This window comes from Melozone crissalis, unplaced genomic scaffold (assembly GCF_028551555.1).
Source record: "Melozone crissalis strain CALT ecotype California unplaced genomic scaffold, PUWL_Pcris_2 ptg000004l_1, whole genome shotgun sequence".
NCBI classification, from domain to species: domain Eukaryota; kingdom Metazoa; phylum Chordata; class Aves; order Passeriformes; family Passerellidae; genus Melozone; species Melozone crissalis.
Genome location: NW_026535782.1, coordinates 15421119 through 15443261, shown reverse-complemented (window position 1 = coordinate 15443261; position 22143 = coordinate 15421119). Strand labels below are relative to the sequence as shown.

Below are 22143 nucleotides of genomic sequence, written 5' to 3'. Positions count from 1 at the left end.
GCTAGATTTAGATTTTAAAAAAACCTACAAAGGCAAGGAAACTGCAGGCTATGACTAGAGGTATTTGGACTGATTGCATGTTTGACCAAAGCACTATTTTTTTTATATTTGCAAGGTAGAGTCAAACATTTTCCTTTGTAAGACCAGTCTTAATCTCACAACCTAGTTCTTCAAAGGGGCTGCATTCTAGAAATTCTTATAATGGATTTTTGCTACCGAGATGGTTTCAGGAATGTTCCCTTCATTAAAAAAAAAAAAATCAAAAAAAACAAACCCAAACCTAACAAACCTCAAAACAAAATACCATCTGCAGTGTTCTTTTCTCAAAAGGAATGAAAACTGTCTTAATACTAGAGGAATTAAAAAGAGGGGATACACTTGTGCTCTCAGTCTGTAAAGAAAACTTGCACTTTCAAACATTTTAAATATTTAAAAAAATAAAATAAAATAAGTTCATTAATATAAACTTCTGCATCATAGCTGGTAGCTTATTTAATCCTCAGAGAGCTCTTTGTGTCTCATGACTTCGGAATGAATTAAGAAACAGCTCATCTTAGAGCCCATTGTGCATTCCCCTTAGTATCATTTTCTTCTTTTCCTACAATTACTAGGATTTATTTTCTTCCCTTGAAAATAGGATTTTGGTCTCATTTGAGTCCCTGCTATTTAATTCCTACTTGAAGTCATAATCCTCTCTGTCACATCACACCAATCTCTTTGTAGCCAATTCTGATTTCACGGGCAGGATTTTGACTTAGGAAGACCTGATTGCTTAGGTACACCTTATGTAGCAGGATTTAGTCCTTCTGAAACATACAAAGTAAGGAATACTTCAGCCAGGCAATTTTAATGAACTAAACATAAGGTACCAGCTGTGAAAGTTTGAGTTCCTGGCTATCGCTTCTCAGTAACATGTTAATTAAGGAGTCAATAGAGTGTACTCTTTTCCTTCCAAGATACTGCTTTGGAAAGATGCCTCTCTGATATGCAGGCTGCCCACAAAAATTTAAGGTGAGGAGATCATTTTTCCAGGCAATGGTGTCAGAAAGTCTCTCAACCTCAACTGGTTTCAAACCTCTGACTTAAAATAGACTAAATGTTACAACGCTATGTGGTACTCAAAATTGTCCAAAAATATAGGGTTTGTTTGGATTTTTTTCCCCATTTTTTAATGAAACTTGTAAATTTCTGAAACAACTTTAAGATTGCAAGTGGAATCCAGGTGTTTTTTTAATGGCACCTGTTCTCATGGGTTCTCTCTATGGATAGAAAATTCCTTATTGAGAGACTTCTATTCAGGAAAAACTAAAGAAAAAAATGAACTTAAGCCAGCAACTGATTTTTGTAAAGCTAGGCATGTTAAAAAAATAAGAGTAGTTATTGCTTGCATAAAGAATCTGTAGCTGACAAGGAAACCTCTTCATTTTCAGGAAAGGAAGTCCTGTATTATTTTATCAGTGCTAAGCTGACAGGATCATAAATTGGGATTTATTAATTCTACAGGAATACCCTGTAGCACCAAACAAAACCTCCCATTTCATATGGAATAAGAATATCCATAACATTGAAAGCTCAATACCTATAGTTGACCAACTGATTTCAATTTAATGGATTAATTTATAGGATATTATGTACTGAATACTTGAACTAGAAAAAAATATAAAGCACCAAATCAACAAACAAGTTGAGCAAATATACAGAAAGTATCTTTAATTTAATGTGATATTTTATTTCAAGTGACTTGATATATGTAATCAGTCATCATCACAAGTTTTCCTATATTAGAGTTTGTATTCAAACATTTTTAAGCCTTTTATCTCTGTGCTTTCAAGAATTACTTGTAGGAACAGTTTAGGCTGTAGTTTAGGCTACAATACTGACAGTGTTCATCTTCTTCATGGGAACTTGGAAGTGAATACATACTGAAGCTGGGCATATTATTAAAATACAGAAAAGAGTTAACTCCCAAAGTTCAGTGTGTATTTGCTTTATTTTTGCTTCGGGTTTCTTTGGCATATATCTCAAATAGCTTATCAGAGTGGGAGGTTCGGTTGTAAAAACTTCACCTATAAAGGAATCTACTCATTCTGTGATTCTTTTCAAAACCTTTTACCACCAAACGGAAACACGGGCAAATTAGAAGGAGGAATACCTTCTGGGTTCATCTTGCAAGGTCTATGAAGAAGACACACAGCGGTTCCAGAATCTTGATTGAAAAATATAGACCGTTCCCCCTATTTATCGGCACTATCGGAGCGGCACGCAGAGCTCGGGAAGCTACGCGCCCGTCTATCGCGGAGATCCAGCGGTGCGGGGCGGGCGGGCGGCGGTGCCGGGGCGGGCAGAGCCGGGCGCGCGGAGCGGGACTCGCCCGGCCCCGGCGGGAGCTCACTTCCCGTCATCCACGCGCCATCTAGCGTCGGGAAAAGGGACGCGGCTCGGCACGGGAGCGGAACGGAGAGGAGGAGGAAAGGGCTCCCACACCCGTCCCAGCTCTCGCCGTTACCAAAGCTGGTAAGAGCCATTTGGATATTGCAACCAGAACTCCGGAGTGGCTCGGGGCGGGTCGTGAGGAGCATCCTACACTTCACTCCCAGGCATCTCATTCCCCCTTTTTTGCAGTGAACGGTTCCCCTTCCCTTGAAAGCAGCTAGCGCTCCCCAGAAATCCCCTCGGTACCTCACCTAAGCTATCGCCGCCGCCCGATCCCTACCAAAGCACCGCGAACTCCAGAGGGTCTGTGCGGCGCTGCCGGCGGAGAGGTTGGACCGCACGATCGCGGCCCCGCAGAGACACACACCGGCACACACACCGGCACACACACCGGCGCAGGCACAGCCGCGCTCCCCGCCTGCCTGCCCTGCCGCCGCCGGCGCGGCTGCCCGCAGCCCTTTTGTTTCGCCCGCGGAGCGATGTCCTGCCCACCCGCCCCGCGCTTCCCCGCGCCCGCACCGCCGCCCGCCCATGCGCCCCTCGCCCGCGGGCGGCGGCGGCGCGGCGGGGTGGCATGGCCCGCCCGCCTTGGGGGAGGCAGCGGGAAGCCCCCTTCCCCGCCCCCGGCCGCGCCAGGGCCTCGCCGCTGCCGCCCGCAGCCCGCGGCAGGGCAGGGGCAGCGGCCGCAGCCGCAGCCGCGCCTGACAGCGGCCCCGCGCCGCAGGATCCGCGCCCCGCAAGGACGTGCTCCAAGAGCTGCCAGGCGCGATTACGTTGTTTTTTCCCCCCACCCACCCCTTGAACTTGTTGCTTGGCGCTCGGCGGTGGCGGAGGGGGGTGGGGGTGGGGGAAAGCCTTATTATCGATGTCCCTTTGGATGCGATCAAGCTTTCTCAGGAGCAACTACTTCCCCGCCGTTCCCGGCGGGGCGCGGAGAGCTAGCGGCAGAGCCCGTATTTCCAAAAGTCTCTATGCAACTGAGCGCTCTCGCCAGACTTTCACAGGTAGGTGCCGCAGGCTGGGCACGTCTGGAGCGATTGGAGAACTGAGCCGAGGGGAAGGGGCGAGAGGAGGGAGGCGGGGGTACGGGGGGGGTGGGGGGGGCATGATCCACCACCGACCGCCGAGCCCTACGGCACCCGCACCCCTGCTCCGCGCCCCCCCGCCGCCAGGGAGCTCCTGCCCCTCTCCCGCTCCGCAGCCAGCCTCCCTCGGCTTCGCCTTTCGCCGCCTGCCCGGGCGCTCCCGGGGATGCCCCGTGCAGCCCACCCACCGCAGGTGTCTCCAAAGCCCCCGCCCCTGCCCCCGCCAGGACCGCGAGGGCTTTCCCCGACCCCGGTCTCCTCGCCGCAGATCTGCCCCTGTCCGTGCCCTGATGCTCCGTCCGGGGGAGAGCCCCGCTCTGCCCGCTCCTGCTCGGTGGGGCGCTCCCCGCTCTCGGCGCCCCAGCCCCGGCATCCCTCTGCCCTTCAAAGCATTTCCTGCACGGAAAACTTGCCTTAAAGTTTAATGCTGCCGCCCGGAGCTCCTCCCCCTGCCCCGCCGGCTCCCCCAGCCCCTAACCGGGGTCTGGAGGAGTCCCCGGACGGCGATTAAAGGTCAGGGAGAGGATTCTTCGCGCCGCTGCTCCGGGGCTGCCGCCGGGAAGGGGGGCGGCCCGCCGGGCCCATCCCCTCCGCCCGTCACGGCGAGCGGCGGCGGCGTTGGCGGCCCCGCTGCGGCCGCCCGGGAGGGCTCCGCTGGTGCCGCGGCCCGGCTCCGGCGGCGGGCGGGGAGCGAGCGGAGGAGGGGCGGGCGGGGGGACCGGCTGCATCGCGCGTGGAGGAAAATCTCCTTCCAGGTGGCTGCACAGCTGCACTAGAGCTACTAGCCGGCTCCAGGGGGTAGCGATTTGAGGACTGTTGCTTCCATCCAGGGGGCTCGAATGGAGACCTTATGTCCGAAGGATCTGGCTGTTAGAGAGGCTGCTTTGAATTCAGGGATTTCCAAGTGCCCTCATTTATTGTCCTAACAGTGTGACCAGTGCCTGGAAAGCATATTCTGGGATAAAAAGGTGGAGGAAACAAAAAGGAAGCAAAAAGGTTGTCAGTTAATACTGAATATCACAAAAATGTTCAGAAATCCTGCTGCCTCAGGAATGTGTGAGAATTTGTATTTTTCTTTTCCTTCTCTATTTTAGTGGCTGGACCAGAACTGCCTCTAGATTGACTCCCTTAGCTGTAATAGGTGTTTGGAACTATGGCGGCAGGTGTAGCAGCTTGGTTACCCTTTGCCAGGGCAGCAGCCATAGGATGGATGCCAGTGGCTACTGGTCCCATGCCAGCTGCTCCACGGCAGGAGAGAAAGCGAAGCCAGGACTCTCTGATTGTGCTGAATGTGAGTGGCATCCAGTTCCAGACGTGGCTGGACACCTTAGAGCGCTACCCTGACACTCTGCTGGGCAGTTCAGAGCGGGACTTCTTCTACCACCCTGAGACACAGCAGTACTTTTTTGATCGGGACCCTGACATTTTCCGCCACATTCTCAACTTCTACCGTACCGGGAAGCTTCATTATCCCCGCCAGGAGTGCATCTCAGCTTATGATGAGGAGCTGGCCTTCTTTGGCATCATCCCTGAGATCATTGGTGACTGCTGTTACGAGGAGTACAAGGATCGCCGGCGTGAGAATGCTGAGCGCCTGCAGGATGATGCTGATACGGATCACGTACCTGAGAGCTCCCTACCCTCAATGACAGCTCGTCAGAGGATGTGGCGGGCCTTTGAAAACCCACACACCAGTACCCTGGCTCTGGTCTTCTACTATGTCACTGGTTTCTTCATTGCCGTCTCTGTTATTGCCAACGTGGTGGAGACAGTGCCCTGTGGGGTAAGCCCGGGTCGCATCAAAGAGCTGCCCTGTGGAGAGCGGTATGCCGTGGCTTTCTTCTGTCTGGATACTGCCTGTGTCATGATCTTCACAGTTGAATATCTCCTACGTCTGCTGGCAGCTCCTAGTCGCTACAAATTCGTGCGCAGTGTCATGAGTATCATTGATGTGGTGGCCATTATGCCATATTACATCGGCCTGGTGATGACAGATAACGAGGATGTCAGTGGGGCTTTTGTGACATTAAGAGTCTTTCGTGTCTTCAGGATCTTTAAGTTTTCCCGCCACTCACAGGGTCTGCGCATCCTGGGCTACACGCTGAAAAGTTGTGCCTCGGAGTTAGGCTTCCTCCTCTTCTCACTCACCATGGCCATCATCATCTTTGCCACAGTCATGTACTATGCAGAGAAGGGTTCCTCAGCCAGCAAGTTCACCAGCATCCCTGCTGCCTTCTGGTACACCATCGTCACCATGACAACACTGGGGTAAGTGCAGCTGGTGTTTGGTTACAGCCAACATTTCAACAAGTGTATTGGCATGAACGGAAAAATACTCAATTTTAAAAAAAATGGTGATAGAAAAATGTGTGAGGGTAAGTTTTTGTTACAGAACTTTAAGAATACGACTTGTGACTTCCTTATCGATGTTTTACATGTTTAAGAGACTTAACAACGTTGCTGAAATTAAAGTAACCCAAATCCAAAAACTGCAAGAAACCTGAAAAAGCAAACAACAAAACAAAGCAAAAAAGTCTTGAAACTCTTTGGTCTTGGACAGTGAAATTGGAATATTTTATGAGTATGTGTGAGTTATCAGTGGATTTTTAATGGAGCACTATCTTTGCTGGCAGGCCCTGTTACAGTGTTGCTAAATTATTAATGTTTATAAGGAGAAACCAAAGTGCAAGCTTTTAATTTGATCAGTATGTGGGTCTGCCATTTTGTTTTAAGTCTTGCATTGATGTAGACCTGGATATTGAGTTTGTTATTACAAAATTATTTATTTTCATGAAAATCGTATCTTGTCTTTGCAAAAAAATACATATTTGTGATTTTATTTAAGACACTGAACACATTTCCTTTGATTTTCATGGACCTATAACTTTTAAATTATGAGTGTCAAGCTACATTGACTGGTGACACACTCTGGAAAATGATCTGAGGAAGTGTGAGACATATGACACATCAAGCATGTGTCTTTAAACAATTCCAGTGGCAATACAATTTCTTTCAGAGAACAGGGGTTAAAAAGTGTCACTGTTGACATTAGAATGCAATGAATTTAAATGGAAATATGAGAGAGAGTATATTTTATGAAGTCTCTGATACCAGTGTCTGATTGTATCAGCTGATTCTCTGCACCAAGTTATAAAATGCATTTTTCTGTAGTTACAACCGGGATTTAGAAGGTTGACTAATTTGAGATGACAATTTTTTCACTATTCTTAATTTTGATTGTATAGTCCCATCTATGAAACTGAAAATTTGTTGTTTCATTGCAAACTGACTAGTAATTTAATAATTACAGATACTAAATGACAAACTTAGCACTTTCATTAACACCAAGCCCATCATTTTATTAGCATTTTGCCATGTCTTGTTGGGACTGTTGAGATTTATGAAGCATGAATAACTTTTAAATTTAACAAAATGAAAGTGCATTATTAAACTATTATGAAAAACTTGATTTATTATGTGCAATAGTAATTTACTTGAGAAATGTGCATACAAAATATTGAAAAAGATAAAAGGAATGTCTTAAGCCACCATTTTTTATACAAGGCTTTTATCTTCAGTGTGATATAACAAATGAAGATAAATATAGTGCATAGTAAATATTTCATACTTCTTGTAAGGGCAAGTTATGCTAAAAAGGAGTGACAAGAGCTTTGGGGATTTTAACCCGCCTTTTAGGTTCCTGGGTGGTTTTTTTGTTTTCATTTCCTCTTGCTGATGACAAATGGAGGGGCCCACTTAGCAGAAGAAACGAGTTAGGCATGGTAACTAGATCCACATTCCTGTATTTTCTGATGCTGATTTTTAACCATTATTTTTAATTAGAACAGTGATATTTTCAAGAAAGAATAGACTGATACTTTAATATAAAATGAACAGAAGCTGATGTATGGTTTTTTTGGTAACAAAGTGTACTTTCTGAGTAAGTTGTTTCCATGCTCATGCACAATGTGGAAAGTACTTGTCCATGGTACTGAACAGAAACTTGTCTTGTTTTGTGCCCAAATTGCAACTGATTATTGCACAGGTATGGTATCACAGCTGGTGTTGGTATGATTTGTTTGTTTCTTTGGCGCACACACACACACACACACACACACACACACACACTCTACATGAGTAGTATTCTGTAATTCCAAGTTTTGAAGTATTACTGTGAGCAAAATCTTCAAAACTACTGCTGTAATTTGAACATAATCTCAAATCTCTTTGAATGAACCTAAGATCCTCTTCTTAAGCATACAGTGACACTGTATTTTGGTCCCAAGTGGAACATAAAGGGTTGAAGAGAATCCTCTCACGCTTGACTCCTTTTTTAAGGTAGTTGAACAGAAAAAGTTTTGAGCAGGTTGAACAGAGATCCAAAGTCTCACCCTCAGGAGTTCAGGTATGATACAGGTTCAAATATGACAGACATCTCCAACTTTTATGAAATCTTTAATCAGTGCATTAGGTAGATTATGTCCTTTTAATAACTTTGTAAAGATTATATTTAAATGTTAAATATATATATGTGAATAATTTATTTAAAATTAGCATAATAAAAGCTTTGAAATCTTTTTAGTTGATGGAATAATTACGCAGAAGGAGAGGGAAGTTATAGGGAAAAGCACCAAGGGTCAGTGAAAGCTGATTGTAATTAGTACTGATACCTTTTCTATGTGCTAAAGCTTACCACCTCTTTACTAATACAGAGCTCCTGCTCATTTTAACTTTAGTTTTAGCTGAATCAGGGGTGTATAAATGGGCTCAATAGGAACAACTTCTCCCATTTAGAAACAAAGCTTGATGAAGTCTTTATGTTTTAAATGACAGTAGCACACAGCAGGATATGTGAAATACTACAAAAATTCATGAAAGCTAATAGTGAATAATAGATTAACATAAAATTGAGTTTTTGAGTCTTGGTGTCATTGTCATATTTTTCTAGATAGCAAGGGTATTGAGTAAGCGACCTTTGCAATTTGGGGAGTTATTACCTTGGAAGCAGAGCTATATTTCTCAGTTCTGCATGATTGCTGAGCAATTAAAGTGTCTTTAAAAAACATAGATTACATTTTCCTTTGCAGAGTGCTAGTGACTTCAAATACTACTATATTTTTGCCTCCAAGGATATTCCAGCTATTAACTGCTCTTCACTGCTCAGCTCAAGTAGTACATGGACATGGAAATTTTACATGAAAAAGCTGAAAAAAAAAATGAAAAGAAGGGAAGAAAGGAGCAAAGGAAAAAAGAGAACATGATAAAAATAAAGGCAGAGAGAGAAAGAGAAGAGGAGGATGCCTCTAGAAAAACAGCATGCATACTTTGAAAAACTGAACTGCCTGATTTTAAACTTCAAACTAGTCTTTTATCAGGATTATTCATAGCAAAAGTTAAGTAGAAGCAGGAAGAGAAAATAGAATAAAATTGATAGATGTCGCAAAATATTTTATGGAGATCCAAGATAATAGTGGAAAGCATAGAGGTCAAGTATCAGGTTAGTGTGAAGATGACAGAGAGAAGAGCTCAAGTCTACTGAACTGGGACTGGCAGACCTTCATAGGGGCTTGTGAACATCTACACCCATAATGACAGTTCTGTCACTTTCTGCTGTCACCTTATAACATGGCAATCTAATAAATTTCCATCTGCCCTGTCAGGAGCCAGCAAATAAGCTGGAATAGCTGGTAAGGTTTTGATGGTGTAAGGATATTGTGTGCTCCCAAGTCAGCCAGAGCTGTAGTGTAGTTTGTGTTTTATGAAGATATTACACCTTAAATAAGGAACCTAGTGCTCTTCTGTGAGTTGTTTTAAAGCACTCTCACTGCTATATTAAAATTCTATTTTTACAGCCTTTACATTGAGTAGCTTTATCAAGTCACACAATGCTTCAGGATGAGCAGAATACTTCATGAAGGGAGGCTTAAACTCGACTACTCATTTATTTGCTTTCACTGTATAAACTAGAGGTGCCTCTTTCAGAAAAGATAAAGCAACTATTTGTTTTCATTATTTGTTATTATAGCCCATAATGTGTGAGGAAACCCACTTAAGATATATCAAATTCTCTGAAGACTTTATAATAAGCAGATGACTAGATGTGATAACAGAAAGCCTCAAACAGTGAACAGGGGAAGAGAGCTAAGTATTTCCTTTTCCTGCACATTCATGTTCTTTGCCATCTTCAGTCCTTTTTTCATTCTTTTTTCATTACTATGGGTGTATTCCATCTATTTCTTTTTTCCGTTATTTATTCCAACTGCCACTTCCCGGAGTTTTTATGGTTGGGGTTTGTCTACTGATTGACACCTTTCCTCCCCTCTTCAAGATAAGGTTAACATTTGTAGTAAGACTCTGCTGGCTTTATTTTTTTTTTCTTCTGCTCCCTTTTTCCAGATTCCTAATTCATCCTTCACTACTAGATCAAATCTTTAGTTTATCATCATTGTCATTCATTTGACCTGAACTTTCCTCAGAACAGATCTTTTGTTCTGACCTTTGTTTGATAGATTTTTCCTTATGAGCATCATAAAATTTCCACATCATCACTTTTTTTCTGAAATACTACACATATTCTCTTTTCTCACCACTGTGCCATTTTCAGTGTGTTTAGTTCCTTATAGTCTCTGCATTTTAGTTTGAAATAATCCATCTCTTTAGAACTTCTAATAAAAAAATTGAGTTTAGTAAAATCTGACAAGAGAAAACAAAATTCAAAATCTTTGTTTTATGAAAAATTTCATTAAAAGTTTGGATATATTCTTATGATTAGCGTTACAAATGTAGAGATTCACAAAGTTAGAGTATTATTGCTGTACCTTGTACATACATATTGCTCATTCATTTTTTGTTTGATGTTTTCAACCCAGTTTCAAATAGAATTTTTCTATTTTTGTCTTTTTATATACAACCTAGTGGATTTTGTATTTTACAAATGTGTTTGATGTCTCAAACTATTTTCTCTTCACAGCAGAGACATTTAGCCTATATAACAGAGGAGGGACAGAGTGTAGTTGTGATCACCTTCAAAGTACATTACTAGAGATTCAAAAAGGGCTCCAGGGAGAATCTGTTATACTAAGGGTCATTTTGATAGCAGTAAAAAAAAATTTCTTTGTTCCGTAACAAAAAGATTACTGAAATTGTATTGGGCTGTTGTTGCTTGACAGAGAGCAGAGTAATTGTATTCTTATTTAGTTGCACTGGGGACCAGCTTTCATCTTCAAAAAAATCCTGAAAATCTCTTATAGGAAAAGGACTTAGCTTATTTCTCTCATTTGTCTTGAGCCTGAACTTCCTTAGTTCAGTTATGAAGAACATGAAGGTGGTGCTTAACAAAAAGATCTTTCTGCTCAGGATCTAATATATTTGCTCCTTTGGTAGAAACAGATGGAATTTTGTTTCCTTTTTGTTACTTTGAGACAAGAATCAGAACAATTAGATTACTGTGGACCTGGATGTAGCATAGAAATATTCTTAGTACAGCAGAACTAATCATCTCAGAGAGTAATTATGACTAGTGCCTGATCTATTACCTAGGGCCTATCATTCAAGTAATCATCAGTGAATACTGTCATTTTAGTAAAATCTTTAAGTGATCAAACCCAAGAAGTTCAAGCTGAGTGATGACAATCCGTGACTCACATCATTGTGCCTTTGTCTAAAATGAAAAATTTGCAATATAAAAGCCACATAAATCTATGAATACAGTATTAGAAATAGTGCCTGCCATGCAAAAAAATATCTGGAAATGGAAACTGTATTTCTGAAGAGGGGAACATAAATACCACAGAAATAAAGCGACTATTCAAAATAAGTTCAGAACATCTTGCAACTTCAGAGTGACAATTAAGTTTTCAGACATTTGAAAGACAGTCTAGTGAGTTACTCCTTTTACTTGATTTTTTATGACATTATATTCCATTGGCAGAATTTCATAGTATTCATCATAGTAAGCTAATTATAGAAGAATCTGGTTCATCAGGGGTTAAGATTATAGATCGTTCTAAAGAGGGAGTATAAATTAGAAATACAGAAATTGTATTCATCAGAAATCTGACAACAGAACTGACAGAGTGATGGGAAAGATTCTGTATATTTCTGTACCTATCATTTATTGGGCAATAGATAGGAGCACAGGTTTTTCTGGAAGACATAGTCTTTAAGACTTTTTTTTTTCTTTTTCTGAATTGATTATGTGGTGGAGAAAGTGTTTGGAATAAATTGGCAGTACTTTAAAGTGATAGCTCTACCCTACACTTCCTGGAACAATAATAGTCACCATGCTTGGACTTCAACTCCTAACACAGTTAGGAGCCCTAATTTCTACCACTATTTCTTAATATCTTTTTTTATGAAGCACATGATTTTGATCTACTTGTGTCTCTGGTAATGTTTTATAAACATCTTGTGAAGTAAAATCCATGGGGTTTGTTTTGACAAAAAAAAAAAAAAGAATTTTCACCAAAGTACACAATAAAATTTACATTATATTCACAGCATAGACTTAAATACATGTGACTTGAGATTAAATACAAAATGCAAAATAATGCTTTTGACTAGAGCATCTGATGTCTAACAGGTATAAGTGCTCTGCAGAAAAATCCTGGAGACAAACCTTAATCAAGTATCTGACGAATGAGGGCTCAGGTTTAAACATGAGTGCCTATGAAGATCATGTGATCAATGCATGAAAAGAATAAAATCTAACAGGATTCATCTCTATTATAATTCAAATGAGACTGCACTCCTTTTCTCATAGCAGCATAGACACAACTTATGGATTATTAGGAAATACATCTTAATGCACCTAGTTATCAGTACACCATTCCTACTACCGTGAGTTCAAATTCTTGTAGTTAAGTGCATTGACAAAAGCTAATAAAACAGTAAAATACTGCTATCTTTCTGATTATTAAAGATACAATGATATCAGTCACATAAGCAATTGTATTTTTTGTGTTTAGAAAAGTAGTTTCATTTCTTATATTCCACTGTGCAGTGTTGTTCCTTATCTGCAGATTTCCATCCTGAAGGTGAAAGCATTAGGAGCTGCTGTGTAAATGTACTTAATTAGAGCATGATTCTTCAATTAGAGAAAATGTGAGGTTGCTAAAAACCTCAAAAGATGTTTTTCATATGAACAAAGTAAAATTTAGCATATTTAAAGTACTTAGGAATAGTAGTTTGCATTTGATCCCTGTTTTTTCAGTTTCATCTGTGTTACTGGTTTCTTTGATCTGATTGGTTTAACTGAGAAGTCAAGATTCATAGACAAAGAGATCTCTGGGGTTCATTCATTTATAGGGCCCAGACCATACAAGGAAGAATTTAAAGGCATTTGTGTGTCTGAAGATGAAGATAGGCATTCATCTTGAATGGGCAGAAGAGGCTTGGGTGTTAGAAACACAAAGGAGAGCAGCTGAAGCTAGGAACCCAGTCACCTTAGAAAACAGGTGCACAGGAGTAACTTCTAGGATAAGTATAGAATACTGTACTCAGATTTTTGGTATGTCCCAGAGGCAGCATCAAATGCCCCTATCAGAATCAAATGGATCCTGCTAGGGTTCAGGTCTGGTTAAAATAGAATATGCCCTATTTTTATATAATACTGTAGCAAGGAGATAAGAATGGTGTATGTATGCTATGCTTAGGAAAGAAGAATGAGTAATTCAAGAAAAAAGAGAAGGGTAACTGAAAGAGTAATGTAAATTATCCAAGGAGTATATTTCTTGATCCTAATTTTCTGTATCTATGGTTTTCAAACCAGGAGTTCAACATGAAAAGATATGTAAGAAATGGAAGCTATAACATGTAGATATTATTAATGGAAGTATTTTTAGAAACAGTGTGAAAAATTATGAAACAATGCCAGGTAGGTGATTCCATTTTTCAAATAAACATGCAGTCTGAGGATTTATTGGTTTCAATGGGTCTCATATTTAGCATATACACAATAAATTTGTTAAGATGTTGATGTGTGGTAAGAAAAGGTAAAAGTTAATGCTCAAGTTTGACCACTGAAAATTCATCCTCTTCTCTAGTATGGTGGAAAACATTTTTATTTTGTATCTATTTGATTTTTAAAGGGAAACTGTTTGTAGATATATGTAGGAGGTTTGAGAAGTACTTTGCCTGCCTTTGTGTTTCTCTTTATGCCGTAATATGAACTTTGTAAGCAGAGTCTACAGTTCTGCTAGTTAATTTTTACCTTAATCTCTGTTCGTAAATGAAGTATATTTAAAGCACATTTTCCTGTTTTTTTCTTGATTCTTTGGAAAAAAAATATTTCCTGAGGTAAGCATCTTATATCACAGTTCTTTCTCCTTGAGGATGCATTGTGATTTGCGCCCTGATTTTAACCGGATGGTGTCTAGCTCAGTTCTGTACTTACTATCACTTGCACTAAGGCTTTATATCAAAAAATAACATATGAAGGAAAAATCCCAATATTGAGAACACTTGTATATTTTTCTAAAATATGATCTGTTACAATATCCACATTAAAACAGAAATATTATAAAATATGTATCTGTAGAAATAAATTTAGCTGTTTGATTATTGAAGGCTTGGTGTCCTTAGCTAAGACTTTTTATAGTATAAAAGGCAGTATAAACTTCTAGGATTTTATTTAATTACTCTGAGTACTGTGGTAAATTAAAATAAAGTAAGCATGTTTCACTACACTTTAAATCTTTTCGATTAAGAGAATTAATTTTAGATTAAGAAGTAATTTAATTTAAAATTAAGTAAAATTAAGAAGTGAATCTCCTTAATGGTATCTGTAGTAGCCTAATTTTAGGATAACACATTAACATGCTTTAATTAATTATTATTTTGCTTAAGAAATATTGTGAGGCCAAACCTTAGCTTTTTCAAATGTGTATCCAGAGATATAGATTTTTTTTTCTATGAATTATACTGGCAGATTCTCAAAATATTTTGGCCAATGCACAGAGAACAGTCTTTCAAATTATCACTTGAAAGCTTAGCCATCCAGGCATTCCCTGTAAATGGCTGAGAGTTAGACTGTAAGGTTGTGAAGGAATTAATTTAGGATTGTGTAATAGCTTACAGTCTGAATGTGTCTTTTGCATCCTAACTCACTGCATGTTTCAGTAAGATGAATCAAGAGAGGTTTCTGTATGAGCGCATATGTAATGTGAGTGGGATCCTTAACTTTCCATTGTTGGTACTATTCATATCCCCCTTTTTTTATAGCCCAAAAGAGGAGTTTTATTATTGTGTTAGTGGCCTTACTTTCATTTTCTGTAACTTTTATCTCTTCCCCTTGCAGCCACTTAACAATTCCCTGAGCATCCTTATCAGCTCTGGGCAGCAACCACTGCACTGTGCAGAGTTGCTTAGGAACAAAATTGATGCTCTTTGACATGGTGGATGACAGCTGCAACACGCTGGTTCCCAACCCTCCTTCCTACAGAGGAATAAAAAGCACAGAGGTTGAAGAAGTTTTCCAAATCTGATTGTGAAGAGCCTATATACTTTTTTGGTTTAGGGCATCTTCATTGTTGGTATGCAACAGGTTAAGAATTGTGGCCTTTCTATTGAATACACAGCAGTATCAAACAATCTTTAGTAACAACTCTTTTTAACTCTTTGTAATATAAATACCACAATATTTTGTACCACTTCTAGAATTGAGAATTTTTAGTTTTTCTAAACATGTTGGTTTGGTTTGTAATTGGTGCATTTTTTTACATCAGTTGATGAAATCAAAGTTGAAACATGGATGTAATGGACTAGAGACAGGAGAATTGGACAAACAGAGTATGTACACCTATTCTCACACACTTAGCAAGAACTATGCTTGGAGCTGTCTCTTGTATGTATTTGATATGTATGTATACAAAATGAAACTTTCAATACTGTAAACTCTAGACTGTTTGAGAATTTAGGCAGAATTTGCTATTGTACTTGAAAGAGTACAAATTGAAGCTTTCCCACAGACAGATAGTTCAGAGTAGATCTGTCCACAGACTGGCTTAATGATTTGACATGCTCAGTATTAGTTATTTTCCAAGTTAAAGGGAATCTCAAGTTTTATCTGACTTGCTTGTGAACACAATAATCAGACTACAGTATATAGTTAAGAGGTGCCAAGTTTTAGAGGTAAATATTATAAAGGAATCTCCTTACAAAAAAAAAGCCCCAGGTAATATGGGATATGTATGCTGTCCTTCTCAGACCATGTGCTACTTATGACACCTCTCTCCATCACAGTCAAATCACTGGAGCAGTTGCAGCTGCTGAAAGGCTGCAACTGTCATCGTTCCTTTAGCCTACAGTTTCTTTTCTGCAAAGCCTCAAATTCTCAAAGTTTAGTGCATTAAATAATTCATGGCGGAAGCAATAGCAGTGTTGCTGGTCGTGCTGGTGAGCCCTTCAGCACAGCTCAGCCTCTGCTGCACTGCCAGAGCTGTGCCAGGCTCCCTCCTCCTCTGGGGACAGGCACAGCTGCAGGCCAGACGTGCTGCTGACTTCTTGTGTCTGGCACAGATGACCAATGATTTTAAAATATAGACATCTTTGTGCAACAGTGCACATGCAAGATAAAATCCTGCTTGTGGGAGGGGGAGAAGGAACCAGTTTTGTATCAGGTCTCTAGAAGACAGAGAAGAGCGCCTGGAGTGAGCTGCCCAAATCCCCTTGGATGCTGCTTCCTTCTGGCAACTGGCTGCCCTGAGCCCTCTTCACACCATGAGTACAGCACAATGTCTGTCAGGCAGTCATCCACAGAGTGCATTTACAGTGTGCTGGGCCATGCAATAGCAAAGAGTTCTGGGGTCTTGCTACACTTCTCCAGACTGCACATGAGCTTTTCCTATTATTCTATGTGGTGAACAACATTTAGTGTGCGCTGCTTCCAATGTCTCTGCAAACAAATTAAGTAAATACAGAGAAAAGTGACAGATTATCTGGAATACTGGAGGGAAAAATGGATGGAAGTATGGATTTAGATCTACATAAATGGTTTTGAAATATATCAAAAGGCTGAAAACAGATTGGTTTAGAGACTCTTTAGTCTCTCTCAGTGGTGTATCTTCTGCTTTAATATACTTTCTGATACCTGTTTCCCAGCTCACTAGCTATTCTCAGAGGTTCCCTTGTTTTCAAAGCAAACAAATCCAAATGCAACAGAAAAGTTTCCTTAAATAAACCTTTCATATTGTCTGTACATAGTTCATTTCCCAGTCTCTATGTTTGTGTGGAAGGATATAGGTGTAGAATTCAGAGATCAGATCTTAGGTGTGTGGTTTTTAAAGAAGACAACCAGAACATAAAACTATTTTAAAGGAGACAAATAGGACATGCTGTACAATAGAATTATTATGGAAGAACCTGGAGGTGGAATTCCAACTTATTTCTCTGCCAGTTGCTTACTATCTCTGGGAGATATTCATAGGTCTTAACTTACTCCTCCAAAAGTTAAATAGTTCTGAAGTAGTCATCCTTTTTCACTTAGGAGATAATGAAGAGAAGCAGGCATCTGGATGTGCTCATTCCTCTGCACTGAGTTTAAATGAAATTTATTATAATTATTAGAGACTAAATAGAAAGTGGAAATGGATGAGATAAATCCTAAGCTCTGTGGGTAGTTGGTTTGATCAACTCTCCTTATTCCCAAGTTATATAATTGTGAAAGGCTCATAGCATATCCCTTTCAAAGATCATAGCAGAATACATGCTTGGCATTTGATGGCAATTCCCACTTCACTAAAAAGGCAACATATCTGCTACATTTGAACTCAAAATATTCTTGTTTTGTGTAACCCTGAAGACCACTTCAGTGCTTTTGCCAATCCTTTGTCCTTTTTCAAACAACACAACAAAAATTTTAAATTTGAAAAAAAAATGAGATTTGATGTTTGTGCTGGTTTCGAAGAAGTCTCTAGACATTTGAAATAAAATTTAAGTATTTGCTTTAATTTTCTGCAGGAAAGACATCATTCTTCAAATAGCAATGCTTGTGAGTTAAGATATGGAGAGCTTGAATACCTTGATTACCCTTCAAAGGGTTGTAAACGGTTTCTGTTCTTCTGAATGGGAAATGTAAAGACCAGTCCACATGGTGGCTTGTTAGCTGTTTCAGCAGTGTTCATTTCTAAAGTGTCTCAAAGGAGATGTGTCAGACACATCCCCCCATGCCACTGTTCCTCCAGGAGGTCTCAGAGCTCTAGACTGCAGTTAGGCATTGCCAGTGCATAGCTCTGAAGCAGACGGAAAATTCTGGAGACACGCTGCAAGAAATTTCAGCAGGGACACTCTACTCATTGCCAAAATCATTTTCATATTTAATTCAATTTAAAAAATATAATTTTCTCTAAAGCTGCCTCCAGACTGAAGTACTACAGAACCTTAAAGGCCATGACAGGGTAGTATGGTCAAAGCTGCTTCAGAGTTTATGTCTTTCTCATTTTCCTTCTGAACTTTGTTCACTTCTCTGCAAATCATACCAATCTCTCTGGTAAGGGAATTCTGTAATTCGGTGTGAAATCCTGTTATACACAAAGATTTGGTTTAACTCATTTTAGTTTGTCTTCATGATCTGCTTTTCCAGAACAGAAAATCTCAAATTTGCCAGCTAGTAGAGTTCTTTACAAGTGTGAAATAACATTTCCTTCAGTATGTTCCTTTTTTTTTGTGTGTGTAAGAGTTCATGAAATTTTGCTCTTTTATGCATTAAATGGCATATTAATTTTTTTGTGTCTGTGAAAAGAGGTGAATGAACTACAGAAGAAATAATATTTCCTCTTTTATCTTCCCTTCACTGGCCAGCTGTATCATAAACTTCCACAAAAGTTTTTTAAAAAAGTGCTATCCTACCTAAATATCAAACCATTGCTTCTCCTTTGAGGGGAAACAGTGGCTATTTCATAATTTGGGTAAAAGTTTTGATTTAATACTTTTTAAAAATAGTTCTCTTCCCATTTGCAGTTCAACCTAATGCTTTTGAAAAGCTAGAAGAGTGATGATAATGATAGAAAAGAAACTCTTTCTTAAGCTTCTTGGTTGCTTCTAAGTTGTCCTTGGAACAAATCGTGGTATGAAGACAATTTTTTTACATACTTCTGAGATTTGGGGTTATATTTTTATTATGCCAACCCCTTTTTCTCTGCCTTTCAAAACAAATTGAGAGCAGGGACCTATGAAGCCAGTCTGCAGAGAAATTATTTACCTAACTAGTTTGCTAGAGAGAAATAGATATAGACAGTGTCAAAAGCTGAGTTGTTAGTCCTTCAGTAAAGCAGCCTGATAGTGGCTGGTGTTCTGCACCAGGATGGAGTGCTGGGATGTGAGGGGAGAGAGTGAAGATGCAGGATTTTTCCTGAATTTTGACAAGAAAGGTACAACAACAAATGACTTAATAAAATAGATGTTTTAATAATGTAAAGAGGAGTATAGTTATCAAGTCAATCTCATACCCCTTCAGGTGCTGGGAACTGTGCATTTGCTTAGCATTGGATGGGTTGGGGGGGGATTTCTTCACAACATGCTGTATAGAGCCTGTGCATGCAGAGATCTCTCTTTTGGTTCTTTGTAGTGTAAAATAATTTTATTTATTTATTGTAATAAACAACTCTATTTTAAAAAGGATATTTTAATGATAACTTCTTGCTGCACTCTTAGATAAAGGCAAGGTCGTACAGATGGTGTAATCAGCAGTACTGAGTTACCTGCAGGATCCTATCCTACAGTGATCTGGGCAGGTTTATCCTGCAGACAATGTGTTTGTACAACAGAGCACAGCCTGAAGGCTAGTGTGGAAATTTAGCATGGTCTGCTATACTTGCTGGGTTTCACTGTTACGTGAATCAATTAACTCTCCAGTGTACTGTGGTCCTTCAGGCAGGTTCACTAAAACAGATTTGTGGTGAGAGGTGAAGAAAAATACACCTGTTCACAAGATTTCTTTACTGGAATATAAAAACTGGTAACTTTTAGTGATTATGGTTACTGACTTTGATCAGAGATTTATAAAAAAGCTGACAATTTTTACAGTCAGATAAAAGGAAATATCAGTCCTATTTTCAAAAAGGAAAGAAGGAAAGAAAGAAGGATGTAGGGAACCACATCCTCCTAAAGGTGAGCTTTACCTCTGTGCCTGGGAAGATCATGGAGCAAATCCTCATGGAAGTAGTTTTAAGGCACATACAACACAACAAGGTATTTTAGGACAGCCAACATGGCTTTTTTTAAGGAAAATTGTGCCTGAACCATCTGGTGGCTCTCTATAATAGAGTGACAGCGACAGTCGTCAGGGGAAGACAGACCAATGTCATCTACCTAGATTTCTGTAAGGCCTTCGACGTGGTCCCATACAACATTCTGATCTCCAAGTTGGTCAGACTTGAAGGGTGGACTCATCCATGTCATGTCCTCATGGATGAAAAGGTGAAGATGAGCCAGCACTGTGCACTCGCAGCCTGGAAAGCCAGCTGCCTCCTGGGCTGCATCCAAAGCAGCGTGGCCAGGAGGGCAAGGGAGGGGATTCTGCCCCACTGCTCCACCCTGGTGAGACCCACCTGGAGTGCTGCATCCAGCTCTGGAGTCCTCGGCACAAGAGAGACATGGACCTGTTGGAGAAGGTCCAGAGGAGAGTCACAAAGATTATCAGAGGGCTGGAGAACCTTCCCTATGAAGACAGTGCAGGAAGAGTTGGGGTTGTTCTGGAGAAGACTCCAGGGAGACCTTTTTGTGGCCTTCCAGTATCTAAAAGACCTTATAAAAATGAGGGAGAGTGAATTTTTACAAGGACATGTAGTGATAAGATAAGGAGGAATGATTTTAAACTAAAAGAGGAGATATTTAGGTAGATGGTAGGAGAAAATTGTTTACTGGGAGGACAGTAAGGCATGAGAACAGGTGGCTCAAAGAAGTTGTAGATGCTCCATCCCTGGAAGTGTTCAGGTCTGGATGGGGCTGGTCTAGTGGAAGATGCCCCTGCCCAAGGCTGGGGGTTTAGATTTACATAATCTTTAAAGTCCCTTGCAACCCATAATGTTCTATGGTTCTAAGATAATATCAGAATAAGTTTTATATGTTTAAATGAATATCTAAAATTTTTTTTCCCAAAGTAGCCATATATTTCTTCTCAAAATTTCACAATGAAGCATCAAGAGCTCTTGCAATGTAAGATAATAGAAAATCTCTTCAGGAGTCTTTGAAATTTTTTTCCTATGTGAGATTTTGATGAAAGTAAAATGTAGTTGGAAAATATAATTTATGAATTTCCTGTTTCCAAAAATACATGAATGAAGCCCACTTACTTTTTATTCATTTTCTTTTAGAAATGTAGAACAAGAGCCTAAAACATTTGGCTTGTTTGATTCGAATTGCTTTTGGGATTTCAGTTCAAAGCAATTTTGACTTTTCATCCATTTGTGGAACGGAGAATACTTTCAGAAAAAATGCTGTAAAAGAACAATTTCATCTCATGGTGAGAGGCTATAAACCAGACATGACTGGTCCATTTTTTTTTTTGCCTTAAAAAAACAATTAGAAAAATTAATGGCAAGATATCCACCAGTGCACATCAAAGAAAAAGGATACAACTTCTACCTTGGGTAGAAATTACAGATTGCTGATGGTATAACTGGTGTAGTACCATGGTGTTCTTGCCTTTGCTTATGTCCTAACCATGTCATTATTTTCAGCCACAGACAGGGCTTTAGTTTTACACTAATTCATCTCCTTCACCTCCCCCTCTCATGTTCTCAGTTAATGGAAATAACTTAACTGTGGGTCGGATCAAGCTTAGATTAGGAAGATAGTTTTTTTTCCCTAAAAACTTCTTAAAGAATTGTGGACAATGGGTTCATTAATAGCTATTGTTAAGCACCTTAATTAAAGGTTCAGAGTCTCCAAGAATATCATAGAGCTTGAATACTGTGCAAACAGGAAAACAGATGGTTTAAAGTCACAAGTAGTTCTTACAACTCTTACTTTCTTCAGCTATTTATGTAATCAAAGGTCATAACCTACAAGGTGATGAGAACTTTTGTCGACTGCAGAACACAAAAACGTAATAAAAATTTCAATGTAAGGTGCATAAATGCTGAGGTATCTGTGAGTCCCTGAATGCCTTGCAGGATTTAGTGCTATTCACTTGATCCAAAGCCCATGGAAATCAAATAGTCTTTGGTTTGACCTGAGAGGGCTTTGCATCAAGCTTTCGTATAAAAACTTCTAGAAAGATATTGACCAGGACAACAATTACTTTCTTGAATTATGTCAAACTGTAAGGATTTTATCCCAGACCCATGGGAATGTTAATAGGCATTCTTCCAATAAATGTATTGCTCTCAGATACAGGGTGAGAAAAACAAATTATAGAGTTTAATTAAATGTACTTGAAGCGTAGTTTCATCAGCAGGAAAACAGTAAGATAGTACATTCCAACTTCTGATGTAACAGGTTTATCTGGTTTTTGTCAGGAAAATCTTAATGGGAAGTAAATTATACAGCATCTCCTCTGTAATATGGATGGGAATTATGGGGCTAATACAGATGTTGAGTCATAGATGAGATCCCACCTTGAGTATTTGACAGAAATGGTCATAATCAACAACGGGAGTACAGAATTTGCTCAGTTTCTTACAGCTAA

General features: G+C 39.9%; 1 protein-coding gene across 3 annotated transcripts in view; it reads left to right on the top strand.

Annotated features, from left to right (window-relative positions):
- Nucleotides 1-2432: 2432 nt before the first annotated feature.
- Nucleotides 2433-22143, top strand: part of KCND2 (potassium voltage-gated channel subfamily D member 2) — a 267174-nt gene continuing 247463 nt past the window's right edge. The window contains exons 1-3 of one of the 3 annotated variants that reach the window (XM_054276222.1): nt 2463-2514; nt 3331-3437; nt 4613-5786. In XM_054276222.1, the coding sequence (XP_054132197.1) occupies nt 4672-5786 (1115 nt within the window). In that variant the 5' untranslated portion in view covers nt 2463-2514; nt 3331-3437; nt 4613-4671. Of the gene's footprint in view, nt 2515-3184; nt 3438-4612; nt 5787-22143 lie in introns of those variants that run through there. The other 2 variants (XM_054276230.1, XM_054276214.1) reach the window with 2 other exon arrangements.